The 16,994-nt window shown below is 35.9% G+C and overlaps 1 protein-coding gene across 2 annotated transcripts; it reads right to left on the reverse strand.

Annotated features, from left to right (window-relative positions):
• Positions 1-662: 662 nt before the first annotated feature.
• On the reverse strand, positions 663-16,890 carry LOC306847373 (cytosolic 5'-nucleotidase 1A-like). 2 transcript variants are annotated; one of them, XM_079381285.1, is made up of 7 exons: positions 16,448-16,890; positions 14,498-14,542; positions 9,459-9,626; positions 8,363-8,492; positions 4,077-4,199; positions 3,102-3,286; positions 663-2,265 (listed from the first exon to the last, which is right to left on the reverse strand). In XM_079381285.1, the coding sequence occupies exons 1-7, from the start codon at positions 16,592-16,594 to the stop codon at positions 1,921-1,923; spliced, it is 1,143 nt and encodes a 380-aa protein (XP_079237411.1). In that variant the 5' UTR covers positions 16,595-16,890; the 3' UTR covers positions 663-1,920. The 2 variants fall into 2 exon arrangements, with proteins under 2 accessions (XP_079237411.1, XP_079237412.1); XM_079381286.1 differs by lacking the exon at positions 14,498-14,542.
• Between the last annotated feature and the right edge of the window lie 104 nt (positions 16,891-16,994).

The raw sequence follows: 16,994 nt of genomic DNA on the forward strand, positions 1-16,994 counted from the left end.
CTTTTGTATCAAGGTAGATTTTCACATTAGTTTCTAAAAGCAAAAACCATTAAAAACTCTTCATTCGGTCAGAACAGAACATCCTGTATAACATCCTGTATATAAGTTCAAGAGAACAATACATTCTCCATTAGTTACAGTTATGATTATAGAGCACAATGAAAGCTGAAATGATGTTTGCTTCTCTGAGTTAATGACTTTATTTTTTTCTACATTATACAGTTTAATGAGTAGAAGGTTTATTCAGTGTTGGAAATGTCTTTGACTATCTTTATCAGTATTCATGACATTAACTGATAATTTAAGAAATGACATTAAAAGTTATTAGGTAATTTTCTTAGAATCCGAAAATGGCTGTAAAATATTGTTTGGTAAAATTAACTAGCCTTGGTTAGAGTGTGTTTCATTATTGTGACTACAAATAGGATGACACAGGAAATTGCGTTCATAATTCATAATCCAGCCATCATAATTGTCCAAAAGTAGCATAGTTTGCCTGAAAATACCTCAAATCACATACGTAAACTGTATCTTTTTCAATGAAATCATAATCTTTGCATTATATATGTTTTGTCCTTCATAATATTGACATTCTCAGTCCATATTAGAATAACTGTACAGTGACACATTTCTATAAATAAACATTTATGGAGGAGGCAGCTGGTCTGTCACATTTTATTTGAGGCCTATGGACATAGGTGGATCAGCATCCACGTTTTGGTATACAGGACACAAAAGTAATCAATACTTAACAATTTATTTAAAAAAAACATATATTTACACCATCACTCAAAAGTTTGGAGATATTTTAATGTTTTTGAAAAAAGTCGTATGTTCAAAAAGGATGCGTTTATTTGATCAAAAATACATTAAAATATAATATTGTGAAATATTATTACAATACAAAAAAACATTTTCTATTGTAATTTATTTTAAAATAAAATTTATTCCTGTAATGCAAAGCTGAATTTTCAGTATCATTACTCCAGTATTCAGCGTCACATGATCTTTCAGAAATTATTCTAATATGCTGATTTGCTGCTCAAGAAACATTGATTATTAACAATTTTGAAAACATTCGTGCTTCTTAATATTTTTGTGGAAACTTATGCATCCTTGCTTAATAAAATTATTAATTTCTTTCAAAATATATTACTAACTATAATTACTCAACTTTAAACAGTAGTGTATTGAATGCAGATGAGAAAACAAAAAATTCATGGCTTTCGATAGATTCTGAGTAGTTAATTTTCTCATATGTAAAATATTATGGCTTCTTATCAATATCGAACATTACATTACAGACTAACACTCCTTCCATTACATATATATATGACATACATACATTAGATTACATAAAAGAATACTGTAGTTTTGCTCACACAACACCATCTACAGCAATAAACAACAACACCCTTCACAGTCTATTGCTGAATTATACCGTGCGGTTCAAAACACACACTGTGTAAACACCATTTCTGTATCACTCCTTTTCGTTTGTCACTTTACATATAAGAATAGCAGCACACATTCCATTTTAACAGTAAGTTGATGTCATGTATATTTTGACAAACCATCGCTGAGAAACGTATGCTTAGATGAAAATGACCATTCATTGCAGTGCTTCAGCAGAGGCACATTGGTCAAATTTCATTCATAATGAATATTTCAAAAGTCATGTACAGCATTGCTGATGTTGAGGCAGTGCAGAAGAACAATACAGGGTTGAATCGGTTAAATGTTGTGTGTGTCCTTGCATAGGTCATAGAAAAAGGCCAAGCAAATACTGAGGTCCTGATCCAATGAGTGCACGACCGAATTTACAAAATAAAAATATCTGCAACTTGAACGTCGCTTCCAAAATAAGAACATAATATGCCTCTTTATATTTTCCCCATTCGTCTTTGTTATTTTCCTGCATTAGTGCTTTTTTTTATGAGGGTATTTCTGTGCAATCCCATAGGGCACATGGGCGGCAATGGCACCCATCTCTGCAGCACCCTCCACATGAAACATCTGGTCATCAAAGTAGATGTGGGGCCGGATTTTTTCCAGCATGGGGCCTTTTGGTGCCCCAGCCAGGAAAAGAGCCTCGTCCATCTCCAGTCCCCAGGCACGGAGAGTCTTTAAGGCACGGATGCCTGAGCTGGCTGCGCTGCGGGCCGTCACAAGGTAGGTGCGGATGGGACAGTCCATACGGTGGCCTTTAGCGTAGAATTTCTTCTGAAGCTTCCCGAGCACTTCCAGGAAACCCTTCAGTGGCCCCTGTGCAGTAGACATATATACAGTATTAAACAGCATGTCTATTGTAGCATCAACTACATTAAAGAACAAGAAAACTCAGTCCTAGAGATTTAGCCTTATATAAAACTTTACATATAATATCTGCTAATTTAAAGGTGACGTGTGTAATTTTTTTTTACTCCACTAGTGGCACCATATGCAAAAATTATAATTATAAAGGATTATAAAGGAATAGTTCACCCAAAAATGAAAATTTTATGAATTCTTCATCAGAAATGATCTGGAGAAATTCAGCATTGCATCACTTGCTCACTAGTGGATACTCTGCAGTGAATGGGTGCCGAGTCCAAAAAGCTGATAAAAACATCACAATGATCCACAACTAATCCACACAACTCCAGTCCATCAGTTAATTCTTGTGACGTGAAAAGCTGCATGTTTGTAATAAACAAATTCATCATTAAGACATTTTTAACTTTTAACCGTTGCTTCTGGCAAAAATATGATAACATATTCTCGAGTGCAAAAGTTGTCTCATCTGAATCAGGAGAGAAATATGCACAGATCAAGATTTGGACTCTCATTCTGACGGCACCCATTCACTGCAGAGGATCTATTGGTGAGCAAGTTATGTAATGTTAAATTTCTGCAAATCTGTTCCGATGAAGAAACAAACTCATTTCCATCTTGGATGGCCTGATGATGAGTGCAAATTTTCAATCTATTTATATAATTTTTTCAAAAATGATCTATTTTTTATTTAAATATACATGTTACTTTAAACATGCATTTTACATTTGCTCTGTATCATATTTAAAATATAAACCATTCAAATGAGTAAAAATAGCAGTGCTTACATGATCTAATAATCTGTTTTCATTTTCCCTCTCATGCTCGAAGAACTTGTCCAGGCCGTGGGCTTTAAAAATACGCTCAGACTCATCAGAGAAAAGAACAGCATCGCCATCAAATGCCACTCTCAGCTGGGTCTCGGACACCTCGATTTGTTTTTCTGGCATAAACATGGTGGCTGCTGCAATCCCTGCAAGAAAACACAAAGCTCACCAGCCTAAAGGAAAAAGCAGTGTGATGAATGACATTTAAAGGGTGTCCTTTAAAGACATTAGGACCCATTAAGCCTCAGTAAAACAAATAGCTCATTGGATTGTTAAGTCGATCTGGAGTTCAATGCGTTCCACCACTTCAGTTAGTTTTATTTAACTTATTTTATATACACAATTATTTCCGCAATAATTAATTTGATGACTGTAATATGTGAACAAAGCAACATACAATATGGTGCTCGTGTGCTCAAAGGTTCATTTAATGGCAAACTCATTTTAAATGGCAAACTGCAAGAGCAGTTCCTTTGGAGTCACCATGACCACTAAGTAATTTGGCACTTTTCATCATTCAAAGCCATTGACAGGTTACCTTTCAAATGCTATCTAAATATACCACAAGTCTAATGTCTGTAAGGCACACCTGTTCGTGATTTTTAAACTGGTTTCTTGGTAAGTTCACTTCATATGGTTTTGCTATACTTTGTATGTCACTGAGACCAATTCTGCATCATACACCTAATATAACTTTTACTCACCATTTGAGAATTCAATTTGATTAAAACATTTTACACAACTTTATTTGGCCGGAAAAAAATTCTGATGAATATTGTATTCATTAAAATAACATCAAAGGTCTCTTGTTAGCACTTTGTGCACTGCTTGTTGCTCAAAAAATGTCACATTCCTTTGATTTACTGAATGTAATTGAGCTACAAGATGAAGCACTAGGCAGTTGCATGTGTTATCAGATATTTACTGTGTACTAACCTTCAGCGAGGGCTTCCTTAACCTTTTCAGCATTAGCAGACAAATACAAGTTTGTATGCCACGCTTTCAGGTACCCAATGGGGCTACTACCTCCTGTCATGCAGAACCGCTCAATGAATAGATCTGGGGACGAGAGAAGAATATTAAACAGCAATTAATATTTCATGAAAACCAGATATTATTACATATATATTTACATTTATGCATTTGGCAGACCCTTTTATCCAAAGCAACTTACATTGCATTCAAGCTATTGTTACACATTTAATCAGTTATTACCATATCCAGCACCCAGTCTAATGCTTTTCTTTTTTTTTTATTAAGAATATACTCTCAGAAATTTTTTTTACAAGAGCTGTTCTGAGGCAGTACACTTTCAAAAGGTAAACTTTTGTACTTTATTTACCCATAAAGGGTGCCTTTTGAGAAAGTATGTGTGATTTAAAAAGAGCGATGATCTGTAAATATAAATGTGGCTGATTTAGCAGTCCGTGATTTATAATGACACCTAGTTGTGTGTTTGCAGTTCTAAACAAAGACAATGAATTGTAGAAATGCTCTATTAGCATTTAACCATGATTATTTTGTTTACAGAGATAAATCTCGAGATCTCAAAATGGGCGCTCTTATTTCCATTTAAAATAAAACAGCTTTTACATGACTGGAGTCTTCCTTTCAGTACACATTTAAATTTATCAAAAGTGGGAATAACTAATTTATCTGTAAAAACCTTTTTAACGAATGGCCGTTAGAAAAGAAATTTATTTGAACCGTGTTTAAACCGTGTGGTGGTGGTGATGGCGCAGTGGTGATGGCGCAGTGGATAAGACACATGCCTTTGGTGTGAGAGACCCGGGTTCGAATCCACTGTGAGACACCAATGTGTCCCTGAGCAAGACACTTAACCCCTAGTTGCTCCAGAGGTGTGCGACCTCTGACATATATAGCAATTGTAAGTCGCTTTGGATAAAAGCGTCAGCTAAATGAATAAATGTAAAATGTAAATGTTAAACGGTCACAGTCTTCAATTAGAACATTCACTATTTATGAAAATTAAGCATGGTTTTATTATAGTAAATTGTAGTAACCATGGTTTTTTTGCTCATTGATTACCATTTGTATAACCACAGTTTTACTACAAATGCCATGATTAAATTATGGTTAGTGTTGCAAGACTATGCTTAATTTGTGGTTACCATAACTATAGTAACCTTGGTTTTTCTTGGTTTTATTTGTAGTAAAACCATGGTTAATTTTCATAAGGGATTGACACCTCAGTTATGAACTGTTTAACAGATGGAAACTTAGACTGGTGAGAAATGTTGGGGTAATGTGCTCCTTTTAGCTTTTGACACATGGGTGCCAGCTCAGTAAGCCATCAGCAGCAGATTTGATTTACGTGACATGTCAAGCCAAGTTTGCCCAGGAGTAAAAGAAGGGATAAGGGACAGTCAACTGATCAGTATAGTAAAATGAACCCCCGTCCACATTCTGGTGAGTGGTGGTGTCTTGTATCGTCCTGAAGGTGTTTATTTTGAGATAATGATAATAATTTTGCGTTAACTCTACATTATTACATTATAAGACTACTCAATCAATTTAACCATCTTCAAGATTTGGCTAAAACACATCTCTTCCATCTTTATTTGTCTAGCACTCTCTATTCTAATTCTATTCTTTAAAAAAAAAAAAAATATATATATATATATATATATATATATATATATATATATTTATAGCTGCAAGCAGCGATCACCGGGGTTCAAGCACTTAAGGTGGTCTTGGTCAACCTGGATGTATGGCTGACAGTTAAACACATCCAAAATGGAGAATAGGCTCACAGAAACACAACACACATACACACACTGAAATTAAATGATTAAACTAGTATAGTGATAGGTGACAAACCTTATTGCAAGTCTTCTATTTTTAAGAGTTTATATGTCATTTTCAGTTTTCTCATGTGATCATAATATGGCAATATTATAAAAACTGGCATATCTGTATGAATAAAATGGTCAACTTTAATTAAAAGTGATTTTAAATGTTAAAACAGTGATTTTATAATATCATAAGAAAACCTATTAACAGTACTATTTTAGTGTTTAATAAGCCTATTAGTGGTCTTCCGCTTCCATGGTTATAAATTGGAATTTCTCATACAACACTGTGTTTTAAGCTTTATAACTATTAAAGTGTTATTTTTGCTTAATCTCTCTTAAATTTTGCATGCTTGTTTAGAATGAAATTATGCATCATTGAGAGAAGTTGAGGGCTTTCTTTTAGGATTTGGGTACACTATGTAAAGAACATATTATAAAATGACAGTTACAGTTGTCCAAATGCAAATGTTCAACATTTTTTTTGATAATTATTGACCTAGAGAGTCTAGAGAATAGTACTGCACTGATTTGATTGATTTTGGGTTAAAAACCTAAGGTTTGTTAACAAAAGTATGTTTTTAAAATAATCTTAAATATTTAAAGAACAGTTGGATTGACTGCAGTGATCCTAGAGGCAAAGTTGTTCAGAATGAGGAGATCTCTCATATTATATGAAGATATAGTGTATAAATGAATATATGAACATTTTATTGCAATTGAAGGGCATTTACTATAGAAATCCTGTGTTTTAAAGGCCTTTTTAACTTTTATAGCGCCACCTATGGTCCAATCTCTATGAATCTCAGCATGCTTGTTAAGAGTCATCTGACACATGTTTTCACCAAGTTTCATAAAGTTTTCGATTAGGTTTTATAGGCATTTGGGTACATGTAAACACGCCCCTTTTCTAAATGACCCCGTTATAGCTAACCAAAGTACAAACTCAACATTTTTTTGATAACTATTGATCTAGAGAGACCAGAGCTTAATACTGCAGTGTTTTGATCAAGATTGAGCGAAAAACCATGGACTAGTTCGCAAAAGTAGGTTTTTAACATTTAATGAATGATTTGATTGACAGCAATGGTTCTTGGGGCAAAGATGTTCATTATGAGGAGATCTAATGATATGCATATTGTGTAGATGTGTGAAACTCCACGTGATTACAGAGCCAAAAAATTTGGTCAGCGCCAACTAGTGGGCGATTTCTTTCAAAATTCTTACAGACCTTTAGGGCCATGAGTCGAACATGCCCACCGAGTTTCGTTCCGATCGACCTCCGTTAACCTTGTCAAAGAGGTGCTTAAAAAAAATTTGCCAATGGCGGCCATGTTTTTTGAGATAGATATTATAGATATTTGTGCCACTTCGGACAAAGACACTTCAAACCAAATTTCATGACGATCAGACCAACGCTTACCCAGTTATAGTTTTTTCAATCTTATAGCGCCACCAAGTGGCAGATCTGCACAATTTTTTTTTTATTATTTGACCAGAGTTATAGAGTTTGAGTTATAGACTTTTTAGTAAAATTGGCCCTCGACTTTCAAACGTTTTGGGGCCCCATTGCAACAGTGAGTCGAAATTTCAACTTTTTTATATAATTATTGATAGTCACTGTCCAGAGAATATTTCTGCAGTGGTTTGGTTCCAATCGGGCGAAAAACCTAGGACTAGTTCGCAAAAGTAGGTTTCGAATATCACTCAATTTTGCGCAAAAACGGGACCTCCTAGACCCAAATTCACTGGCTGGCCTTGACACAAGGATTCCAAAAATGTAAAAAAAAAAAAAGCTATGAGCAATTACGCCTTTTTGACCCGATAGGCCGATTGGGTCTTTGGATCTGAGTAGCGAGCAATACTACTACGTTCTGACCAAGTTTCAGCTCTCTAGGCCTTACGGTTTGGGCTGCACAATCAGTTTTACCGGAGAAGAATAATAATTAAAAAAAATGTAAAAATCCTAACAATTACAATAGGGTTTCAGCACTACGTGCTTGAACCCCTAATAACCTACAACCATGCTCATGTAGGCATCAGACTGATCAACACCATCAACTACCACAGTAAGTATAATTTGCTGTGAGGTGGATGGATTATCTCAGCAAAGGAGAAGTGCTCACTAACACAGATTTAGACAGATTTGTGAACTATATTTGAGAGAAATAGGCCTTTTGTGTACATAGAAAAAGTCTTAGATCTTTGAGTTCAGCTCATGAAAAATGGGGGCAAAAACAAAAGTGTTGCGTTTATAATTTTGTTCAGTGTAATTATCCTATCATCCATTGTCAACACCGATCACCCAAGGGTAGCATTGTTTGTTAGAATGGACCTTTCTGACCATGTACATGTTTGTGGAAAGTATGAATCTAGGTTATTAGAAGATCAGCAAATTATACTTACTGTGGTAGTTGATGGTGTTGATCAGTCTGATGCCTACATGAGCATGGTTGTAGGTTACCAGCACAATATCAAAAAGTTCCTCGCTGTCTGGATAGAGCTCCCGCAACCGGGTATTTACGGCCTCCAGTGCCTGAGAAAACACACAATATAATGTGTCTAAAACACAAATGTTGTATACTATCAATATAGTGTATTAATACGAATACAAATGAAGTAAGTAGTAGACAGTGAGAACATTGCAGTCAATACTGATAAAGGAATAGCTCACACAAAAATGAAAATTTGCTGAAAATGTAGGTCACTCTCAGGCCATCAAAGATGCAGATGAGTTTGCTTGTTCATTGGAAAAAACTTGGAGAAATTTTGCGTTTTGTCACTTGCTCAGCATGAGAATAAGAGAATGAGAGTTCAAACAGCTGATAAAAACATCAAAATAATCGTATTAATAAACTATTAATAATAGTTTACAGCATTTGTGTTTGTAATAAACAAATTCACCATTAACATATTTTCCAGCTAAAATAGCCCTCTATACATAATATTGCTTTCAGTGAAAAAGTCATCTTGCCTGAATCAAGAGAGAAATGTGCACAGATCGGCATGATTTACGAACAAAAACAGTTCAAAACTATTCTAAACAAATATGTTGGTGGATTTTTATGTGTGAGGACAACAGGGTATGACATTTTTACACTGGAGGAAGCATTATTATGGATTATAGACTCATTTTGGACAGAAGTGACTGTTTAAAGTTAAAGCATCTTAATGATGTATTTGTTTATTACAAACATGCAGCTTTTCACTTCACAAGAGACTGTAGTTGAGTCGATTACTTATGGGTTATTGTGATGTTTTTTACCAGCTGTTTGGACTCTCATTCTGACGGCACCCATTCATTGGATGATGTAATTTCTTCAGATCTGTTCTAGTGAAGAAACAAACTCATCTACATCTTGGATTGCCTCAAGGTAAGTAAATTTTCAGCAGATTTTCATTTTTGGGTGAGCTATTCTTTTAAGGCAATGTCCTAGTTTTTGTGTAAAAAAATAACTCTTTATAAATTGATAATGCATTATATTTTATTGTGCATTATTACCTTAACAAATGGAAATGCTGGGCCCGGAGCAAAGGGCTCATTTTCATGCTCCACCTGATACCTGAGGTACTCCTCTATTCCTTTCTGCTCAAACACCTTCTGCTCTTTCTCTGTGCGGAACAGAACCCGCGACGACACAGCAATGGTGACTGCATTCTCTGGTTTGGGCTGAATAGAGATGGTGAAAGAGTGAGACTTTCCCTGTGAGACATTCATTACAAATGTTGAGCATATAACATACAAGTACAGGCTGCCTGGTTCTTCTGTTTGTTAAAAGCATGTGCACTGATTTCATAAAAGTGGTCTATATGACTTGTGAAATCTTCTGAAGTCAAATCATAGCTTTGTGTGACAATTTTAAAATATATATTTTTTTCACTATAATAATCGTCATCTCCAGGATAGCTCGGGTATATGGGTATATTTACATCTAACATATTGTATACTGTTAATTTTAGTAATAAATTTAGTAGTTTTATTCAATTATTTTGTCATTTCTTAAATATTTTAAAACAATTTCCTTTTTTCAAAAAATAATTCTATTTAGCTTTCATTTATATTTATTTCAGTTTTAGTTATTTGTGTACTGTAACTTAAATTTACTTTATTTCAGTTTTTTATTTTGTTTAATTTTATTTCTCATTTTTTATGTTGATTTTTTTCATTCTATTTCATCTACTTCATATATATATATATATATACTCACCGGCCACTTTATTAGGTACACCTGTTCAATTGCTTGGTAACACAAATTGCTAATCAGCCAATCACATGGCAGCAACTCAGTGCATTTAGGTATTTAGATGTGGTGAAGACGACTTGCTGAAGTTCAAACCGAGCATCAGAATGGGGAAGAAAGGGGATTTAAGTGACTTTGAACGTGGAATGGTTGTTGGTGCCAGACGGGCTGATCTGTGTATTTCAAAAACTGCTGATCTACTGGGATTTTCACGCACAACCATCTCTAGGGTTTACAGAGAATGGTCCGAAAAAGAGAAAATATCCAGTGAGCGGCAGTTGTGTGGACGAAAATGCCTTGTTGATGTCAGAGGTCAGAGGAGAATGGGCAGACTGGTTAGAGATGATAGAATGGCAACAGTAAGTCAAATAACCACTCGTTACAACTAAGGTATGCAGAATACCATCACAACACGTCAAACCCTGAAGCAGATGGGCTACAGCAGCAGAAGACCACACCAGGTGCTGCTCCTTTCAGTTAAGAACAGGAAACGGAGGCTACAATTCGCACAGGCTCACCAAAATTAGACAATAGAAGATTGGAAAAAAGTTGCCTGGTCTGATGAGTCTCGATTTCTGCTGCGACATTCAGATGGTAGGGTCAGAATTTGGAGTAAAGAACATGAAGATACTTGCACATACTTGACCTGTACATACATAGTCGCCTATATTATATATTATATATTGTGTTTTTTTTTTTGTTTTTTTTTTTGCTGCTTTGTACATTGGTTATTGGCTATTTCTTGTTATTTTGTTTTTATTACCTGTGTCCTGTCCTGTTACTGTCTTTCTGTTGCACTGTGGAGCTTCTGTCACTACAACAAATTCCTTGTATGTGTAAACATACTTGGCCAATAAAGCTCATTCTGATTCTGAAAGCATGGATCCATCCTGCCTTGTCTCAACAGTTCAGGCTGGTGGTGGTGGTGTAATGTGTGGGGGATATTTTTTTGGCACACTTTGGGTCCCTTAGTACCGATTGAGCATCGTTTAAACGCCACAGCCTACCTGAGTATTGTTGCTGACCATGTCCATCCCTTTATGACTTCAGTGTACCCATCTTCTGATGGCTACTTCCAGCAGGATAATGCACCATGTCACAAAGCTCAAATCATCTCAGACTGGTTTCTTGAACATGACAATGAGTTCACTTTACTCAAATGGCCTCCACAGTCACCAGATCTCAATCCAATAGAGCACCTTTGGGATGTGGTGGAACGGTAGATTCGCATCATGGATGTGCAGCCGACAAATCTGCAGCAACTGCGTGATGCTATCATGTCAATATGGACCAAAATCTCTGAGGAATGTTTCCAACACCTTGTTGAATCTATGCCATGAAGAATTAAGGCGGTTCTGAAGGCAAAAGGGGGTCCAACCCGGTACTAGCAAGGTGTACCTAATAAAGTGGCCAGTGAGTGTGTGTATATATATATATATATACAGTTAGTTATTTAGTTAATCTTTACTTAAACAAAAAAATATATTTTTAATAGTTTTACTTTTGGTGTGTACAATAACACTGTTCAATATAAGAACCAGTGACATTTAAGATCATTTATTTAAAACTTGGCAAGACATGTTAAAACCGATAGTTCACCCAAAAATTCAAATTCTGCCATTGTTTACTCACCTTCAAGTCATTTTTGGGTAACTATCCCTTTAATGCACCATATTTGAATATACATAAGCACACACGAAGTGAGAAATTATTGATTAACAATGCCACTAATGTATCACATAACTTCAGATGACTTAAAATATAGCTCAGAAGCCTGACCACTCGTTACATAAAATGATGACAATTATTTTCATTTTTGGGTCAACTATCTCTTTAAAAAGAGCCAGCAAGAAATGAATTCTGTAGCGTGCATAAAGCAGCTGAAAGAACAGTACGAAATGCAGTAGTCATCTCTCCACAGTAAGCAATCATGCGTCATTACAGATTATCTTTTAAGGTGAGAAGGCACGAATAGCGTGATTAATGAAGAGCACAGTAGGATCTCCGGTTTCAGAGTAGATCGGACAGGACTGGATAATTTGAGATTATCATGGTCATCACAATAGCTCTTTCCCCAATTTTATTGTTCAATCAATATTTCACATGCAGCCACACAGACCACTAAAAGTGATCTAGTGATTATACAAAAATTAATTTCCAAGTAATGTTGTCAACCTGTGTTATGTAGTGGAAACTGCCGAGGATGCATCAGGTGATATATATTCAGTAATGTGATTCCCAGCAGCACAGCATAAAACATGTACAGTGCTTATGTATAGTCACATGGCCACACATTAGCTGAGTTTGTCACAGGAAACCACCAGGAAGAGCAGGGCTAATTTTGGAAAGGGGCTGCCGCATGACGTAGACCTCTGTTCGTGCTGTTCAACACGCCCTCAACAGAGTGACAACCCTCCAACCCCAGACATGTACTGCCTGGGGGGTTAAGGGAAAAGGACAAGCCTGTGTAAATTGATCTGTGTTGAGTTAACAGTCTCTTTCCCCAAAGAACCGGAGACCGATTTGCTATTCCAGATGAGCCGTGTCACATCTCTCGCTCGTGATGGGAGATCCTGAGAGGTTTGACCAGGAATGAGAAATTGTTGATGATATTGGGTATTTCAGGTGGTTGTGGAAATGAGACATTACCAGGAAAATGAGAGTGGATAAGTGGCCACTGCATTACAGAAGGAATCGGCAGTTGGGGCAATGGGGCAAGAATTTAACTATCCAGCACATTGTTAGAGGGAACATTTATTCTAAAAGCCCTTTACAGATCAGGAAGAGTGAACATTGACCTGCTGTTTAGTATCTATCCTAATTGTTTAAATAACAACTTTGGTGCCCAGCTATATGTGATATTTTACTACAGATATTAGAGTTCAGAATCAGACAGAAATATAAAGGCAAAACACAGGGAAATGGGTAAATGTTAAGGGGGGAAAAGTCGTGAAAGAAAGAAAGAAAGATAGAAAGATAGAGTTATTGAGAGGAGAGGAAAGAGTCTGAAGTGTCCTATAAACCAGTGGGAACCCCCCCCCCCCACACACACACACACGCGTGCACAAAATGATTATATGAGGGAACTTTACAAATGTGATTTCTGGACCTGGAAAGTCATAGAAACTATTATTATTATAATTATTATTTTTTTTTTTTTTTTTTATTAAAAAAGTGTAGTTTTTATAATGAACAGATTTTTTTTGTTTGTTTTTACTTTTTTCATTTCTTCTAGCTATGTAAAATTTCCATTTGTCAGAAAAAAAAAATAATTTTAAGAAGCACAACAAAACAAAATAATCACATACGACTATAAAAGACAAGAAGTGGTAAAAAGTGTAAACCCTGAAGACCATTGTTATTAAAGCTTCTGAAATCATGCATTTTGATCATTTTAGTTTTTTATACATATTTTATTTAATTATTCGAATATCACCACTCCTGGTTTCTGTAAATAAAATTAAAATAAAATGATAGCAGAAGTATCTTGGGAGGCCTTCAGATAGTGTCTTTGACCAGTGGAGCCATGGATTCCAAAAGGTCGAGAACCGCTACTATAGACCATATTTTAGTGAAAAATATTTATTTTTATAATATATTAAAAAAAAAAATTTTTTTAAATGTTTATATTCAAATTTTTATTCTGCACTATTTCTAAGTCACTAAAGAAATTCGTAAATTTGTGAAATTCATGTTAATTTTTCTGACTGCTAAATAATTTCTGTAATTATATACTGTACATTTGTGTGTGCGTGCATGTCTGTGTGTGTGTGTGTGTGTGTGTGTGTGTGTGTGTGTGTGTGTGTGTGTTAAAAAATGCATAAAAAAGGATTTTCACTTCACTCTTCATCTTAGATTTTTGGACCACTGTGTGTGATATTGTGGTTATGCTACTTATTCTAATTTTTCATTCTGCCATTTTCTGCCTTTCATGTGTGGTCAATCACAGGAAATCACAATTTCTAATGGATACAGCAAAAAAATGTTGAATGCATTGCACAGGCACATGAAAACTTATATATCTTGCCTTTTGTTAAACACCACTGGCAGACACACTGATATATCTACTGAAAGACAGAAATGGATTTCGAAATGAATTTTCTTTGCACCCAGTAATGTGACTTAAACACACTGTCAAATGTACTAAAAGCACCATCAAACTGAGCTCTTAAAATGCATTTACGTATTTATTTGTGTAAGTCCGTATTATGGTTCAAAAGGTCATGCGTTTAGTAGAGCAAAGCAGAACAGATTGTTAATGAGACGGTGAAAATCTGCATGACCCTTTGAAAATACTTACAAAGAATATGCCTCCCTCCACCTTCCTGGCCCGTCTCACAGGTCCCTTCATAAAATAACATTTCATATCAACCTCCACGTCAAAGCCATACAGATTTGTCTATTATGTAATGCATATCACAATACATATATATGTTCTATGGATGAGACTGCCATAGTTGGAAATAAATAGGAAAACACAGGTGGGGCAGAAAGCAAATAACAGACAAGCCTTATTGAGAAACGAATCACCAAACCTCCTATCATGGTGACCAACAACAATATTGGAAAAACTGCTACCGATTCAAAAAATAACAATTTGCAATTTGCCCTGTGCTTTTTATTGTACACCATTCAAAAGTTTTGGGTCTGTACATTTTTTACAAATATTTTTATGTTTTATAATAAGTCTTTTGAAAGAAAATCAAAAAATATAGTAAAACAATAATATTGTAATATTGTTTTCTATTATAATTTTCAGCATCATTTCTTCAGTCTTCAGTGTCGCTTGATCCTTCAGAAATTATTCTGATATTACTGATTTGCTGCTCAGGATATATTTCTTCTTATTATTTATTTAATGTTAATAATCTATTTATTCAAGATTCTTTATCATCTTATCATCAAGATTCTAAGACATCTTTTAGAGCAAGGGGCCCCCCTGGTGTTTCAGGGGCCCTACGCAGCATGTGTATTCTGCGTATAGGGAGGATCGGCTCTGACTGTGACTCCACACGTCTGTTGTAATTTTACAACATTTATTACTTAAATTAATGTAAATATTGAAATGTATGTATATTGTCATTTATATGTAGCTGTCTAATGGCAGGTTCCCATTTTGACAAATTACACTATAGTGTACATGCAGTATATAAACTGTAATGCCTTCAATTGCCTCTGTAACGCCAATAACGCTGGAAATATTTAACAGTTTATTGTAATCAAGACTTTTGTGTATGTAAGACTGCAATGTAAGACTTTAATGAGACTGTACAAAAAAAATCACTCACTCAAATAATATATTTTAATATAATTTCCATCACTTGGCCAATGTGGGTTCATTCATACAGGTCAAAGTGGCAAACTTTGTGGGTGGTGACTTTCTATACCCACAATGCTAGGAACAGGAATCATGAATCACTTCTGGGTCAGTCTGGGGAAAGCAGAGCAAGTGTTGGAAATGGGAGAATACAAGAGGATAACAAAGAGGAGAACGCCATTGCTGGTTATTAATAGATCTGGAAAAGGCCAGTGACGCTTAGAGTAAGTATTGAGCTAAAGGCTACAGCAAAGAGGGGAATTATCCACATGGTGTTGGCCAGCTGCCTGTTGCACACGCTGAGCTGTTTTTATGTGACTGTGCCCTTTAATAACACATTTAAAGTTCTCTAAGTTACCAAACAAATGCACTAGGCCAGACAAAACGTCCTATTATAAAGCTCTGCCCTTGGCAGCAGTGTCACTATTTTATTCGCCATGCACAAAATATGACAGATGGCATTTCGATATCTTTACAGTGGTGTTAGCAGAGTCTAAATAAGCAGTGGACAACTTAAATTGAGCTGCACCTGCTGTACCTCCGATGGCATTATCTCCTTACATTAGTACCGTTACCTAATAGTGCTATCACCCCCCTCCTTTCCCATGAAACCTGTTCTGTTTCTGTTTTACAAACACTGACACCACAACCAGGCATCACAACATAAAAGGCTATGCTCCTCTTGTAATTATATTTCATGTAATTATGCTGTTCTGACAAGCTACAGATCAGTATGAGGGTAAAGTGACTGGAAATGCAACTGGAAAAAAAAGGCTGACTTAAAAGTGGGCGCTGAAACACATACAGTACTGTATGTAAACATTCCACGCACTAGATAGCCCACAAAAGTTTGGCCTCCCCAGAAAAAGGACAGAAGTGATTGGAAAATTCACATCACAATGAATTTCACAAATTCACAAATGGGACACTTACTGATTTGGGCTTCTTTGTAGAACCTACATTTTCATGGATATCCTTACTGTTGTCCCAGGATGCTTGGCTATCACCGTTTGAGGCTGATAGGCAGCTGTTGGGTATGGGGTCTTGCATCTTCATGACCTGAACAGGGTCAAGACTCATTCTCTCTAACTCTTCTCATTAACCGCACACTTATCCAGGGCTGTATCACGCTGTGCTGTTCTCTCTGTTCACATGCACAGCCTCTCTTCCACATACAGAGTATGTCTCCAGCTTTAGGTAGAACAGTATCCGATGCTATATTCCTGATTCAGTGTCTAATGATAGTGCTGGCTTTGGTTCTATGCGGCTATATCCTCTCTGCTCTGACGTTCTGCCTGCAATCTGCTGCTGTGACGTGGTATGTGTTGATATCTATGCCTTCTCTCTCTTCTTCCCTCCTCACTCATCCCTCACTCATGCACATGCTACCCTCCTCGCCTTCCCTCTATTCGCTCTAAACTGTCTGCATGTGCTCTCTCTCCCTCTCTCATAATATAATATTCTGATTGGATCAGCATCT

This window comes from Barbus barbus, assembly GCF_936440315.1.
Source record: "Barbus barbus genome assembly, chromosome: 27".
NCBI lineage: Eukaryota > Metazoa > Chordata > Actinopteri > Cypriniformes > Cyprinidae > Barbus > Barbus barbus.

What these genes read in the sequence shown, in the direction of transcription:
- LOC306847373 (XM_079381285.1), bottom strand. Translation starts at nt 16,594, where the DNA reads ATGAGTCTTGACCCTGTTCAGGTCATGAAGATGCAAGACCCCATACCC. An exon ending in CAGCATTTCCATTTGTTAAG is followed by an intron (nt 8,493 to 9,458) that starts GTAATAATGCAC and finishes GTGTTTTCTCAG; the next exon opens with GCACTGGAGGCCGTAAATAC. An exon ending in CAACACCATCAACTACCACA is followed by an intron (nt 4,200 to 8,362) that starts GTAAGTATAATT and finishes TCTCGTCCCCAG; the next exon opens with ATCTATTCATTGAGCGGTTC.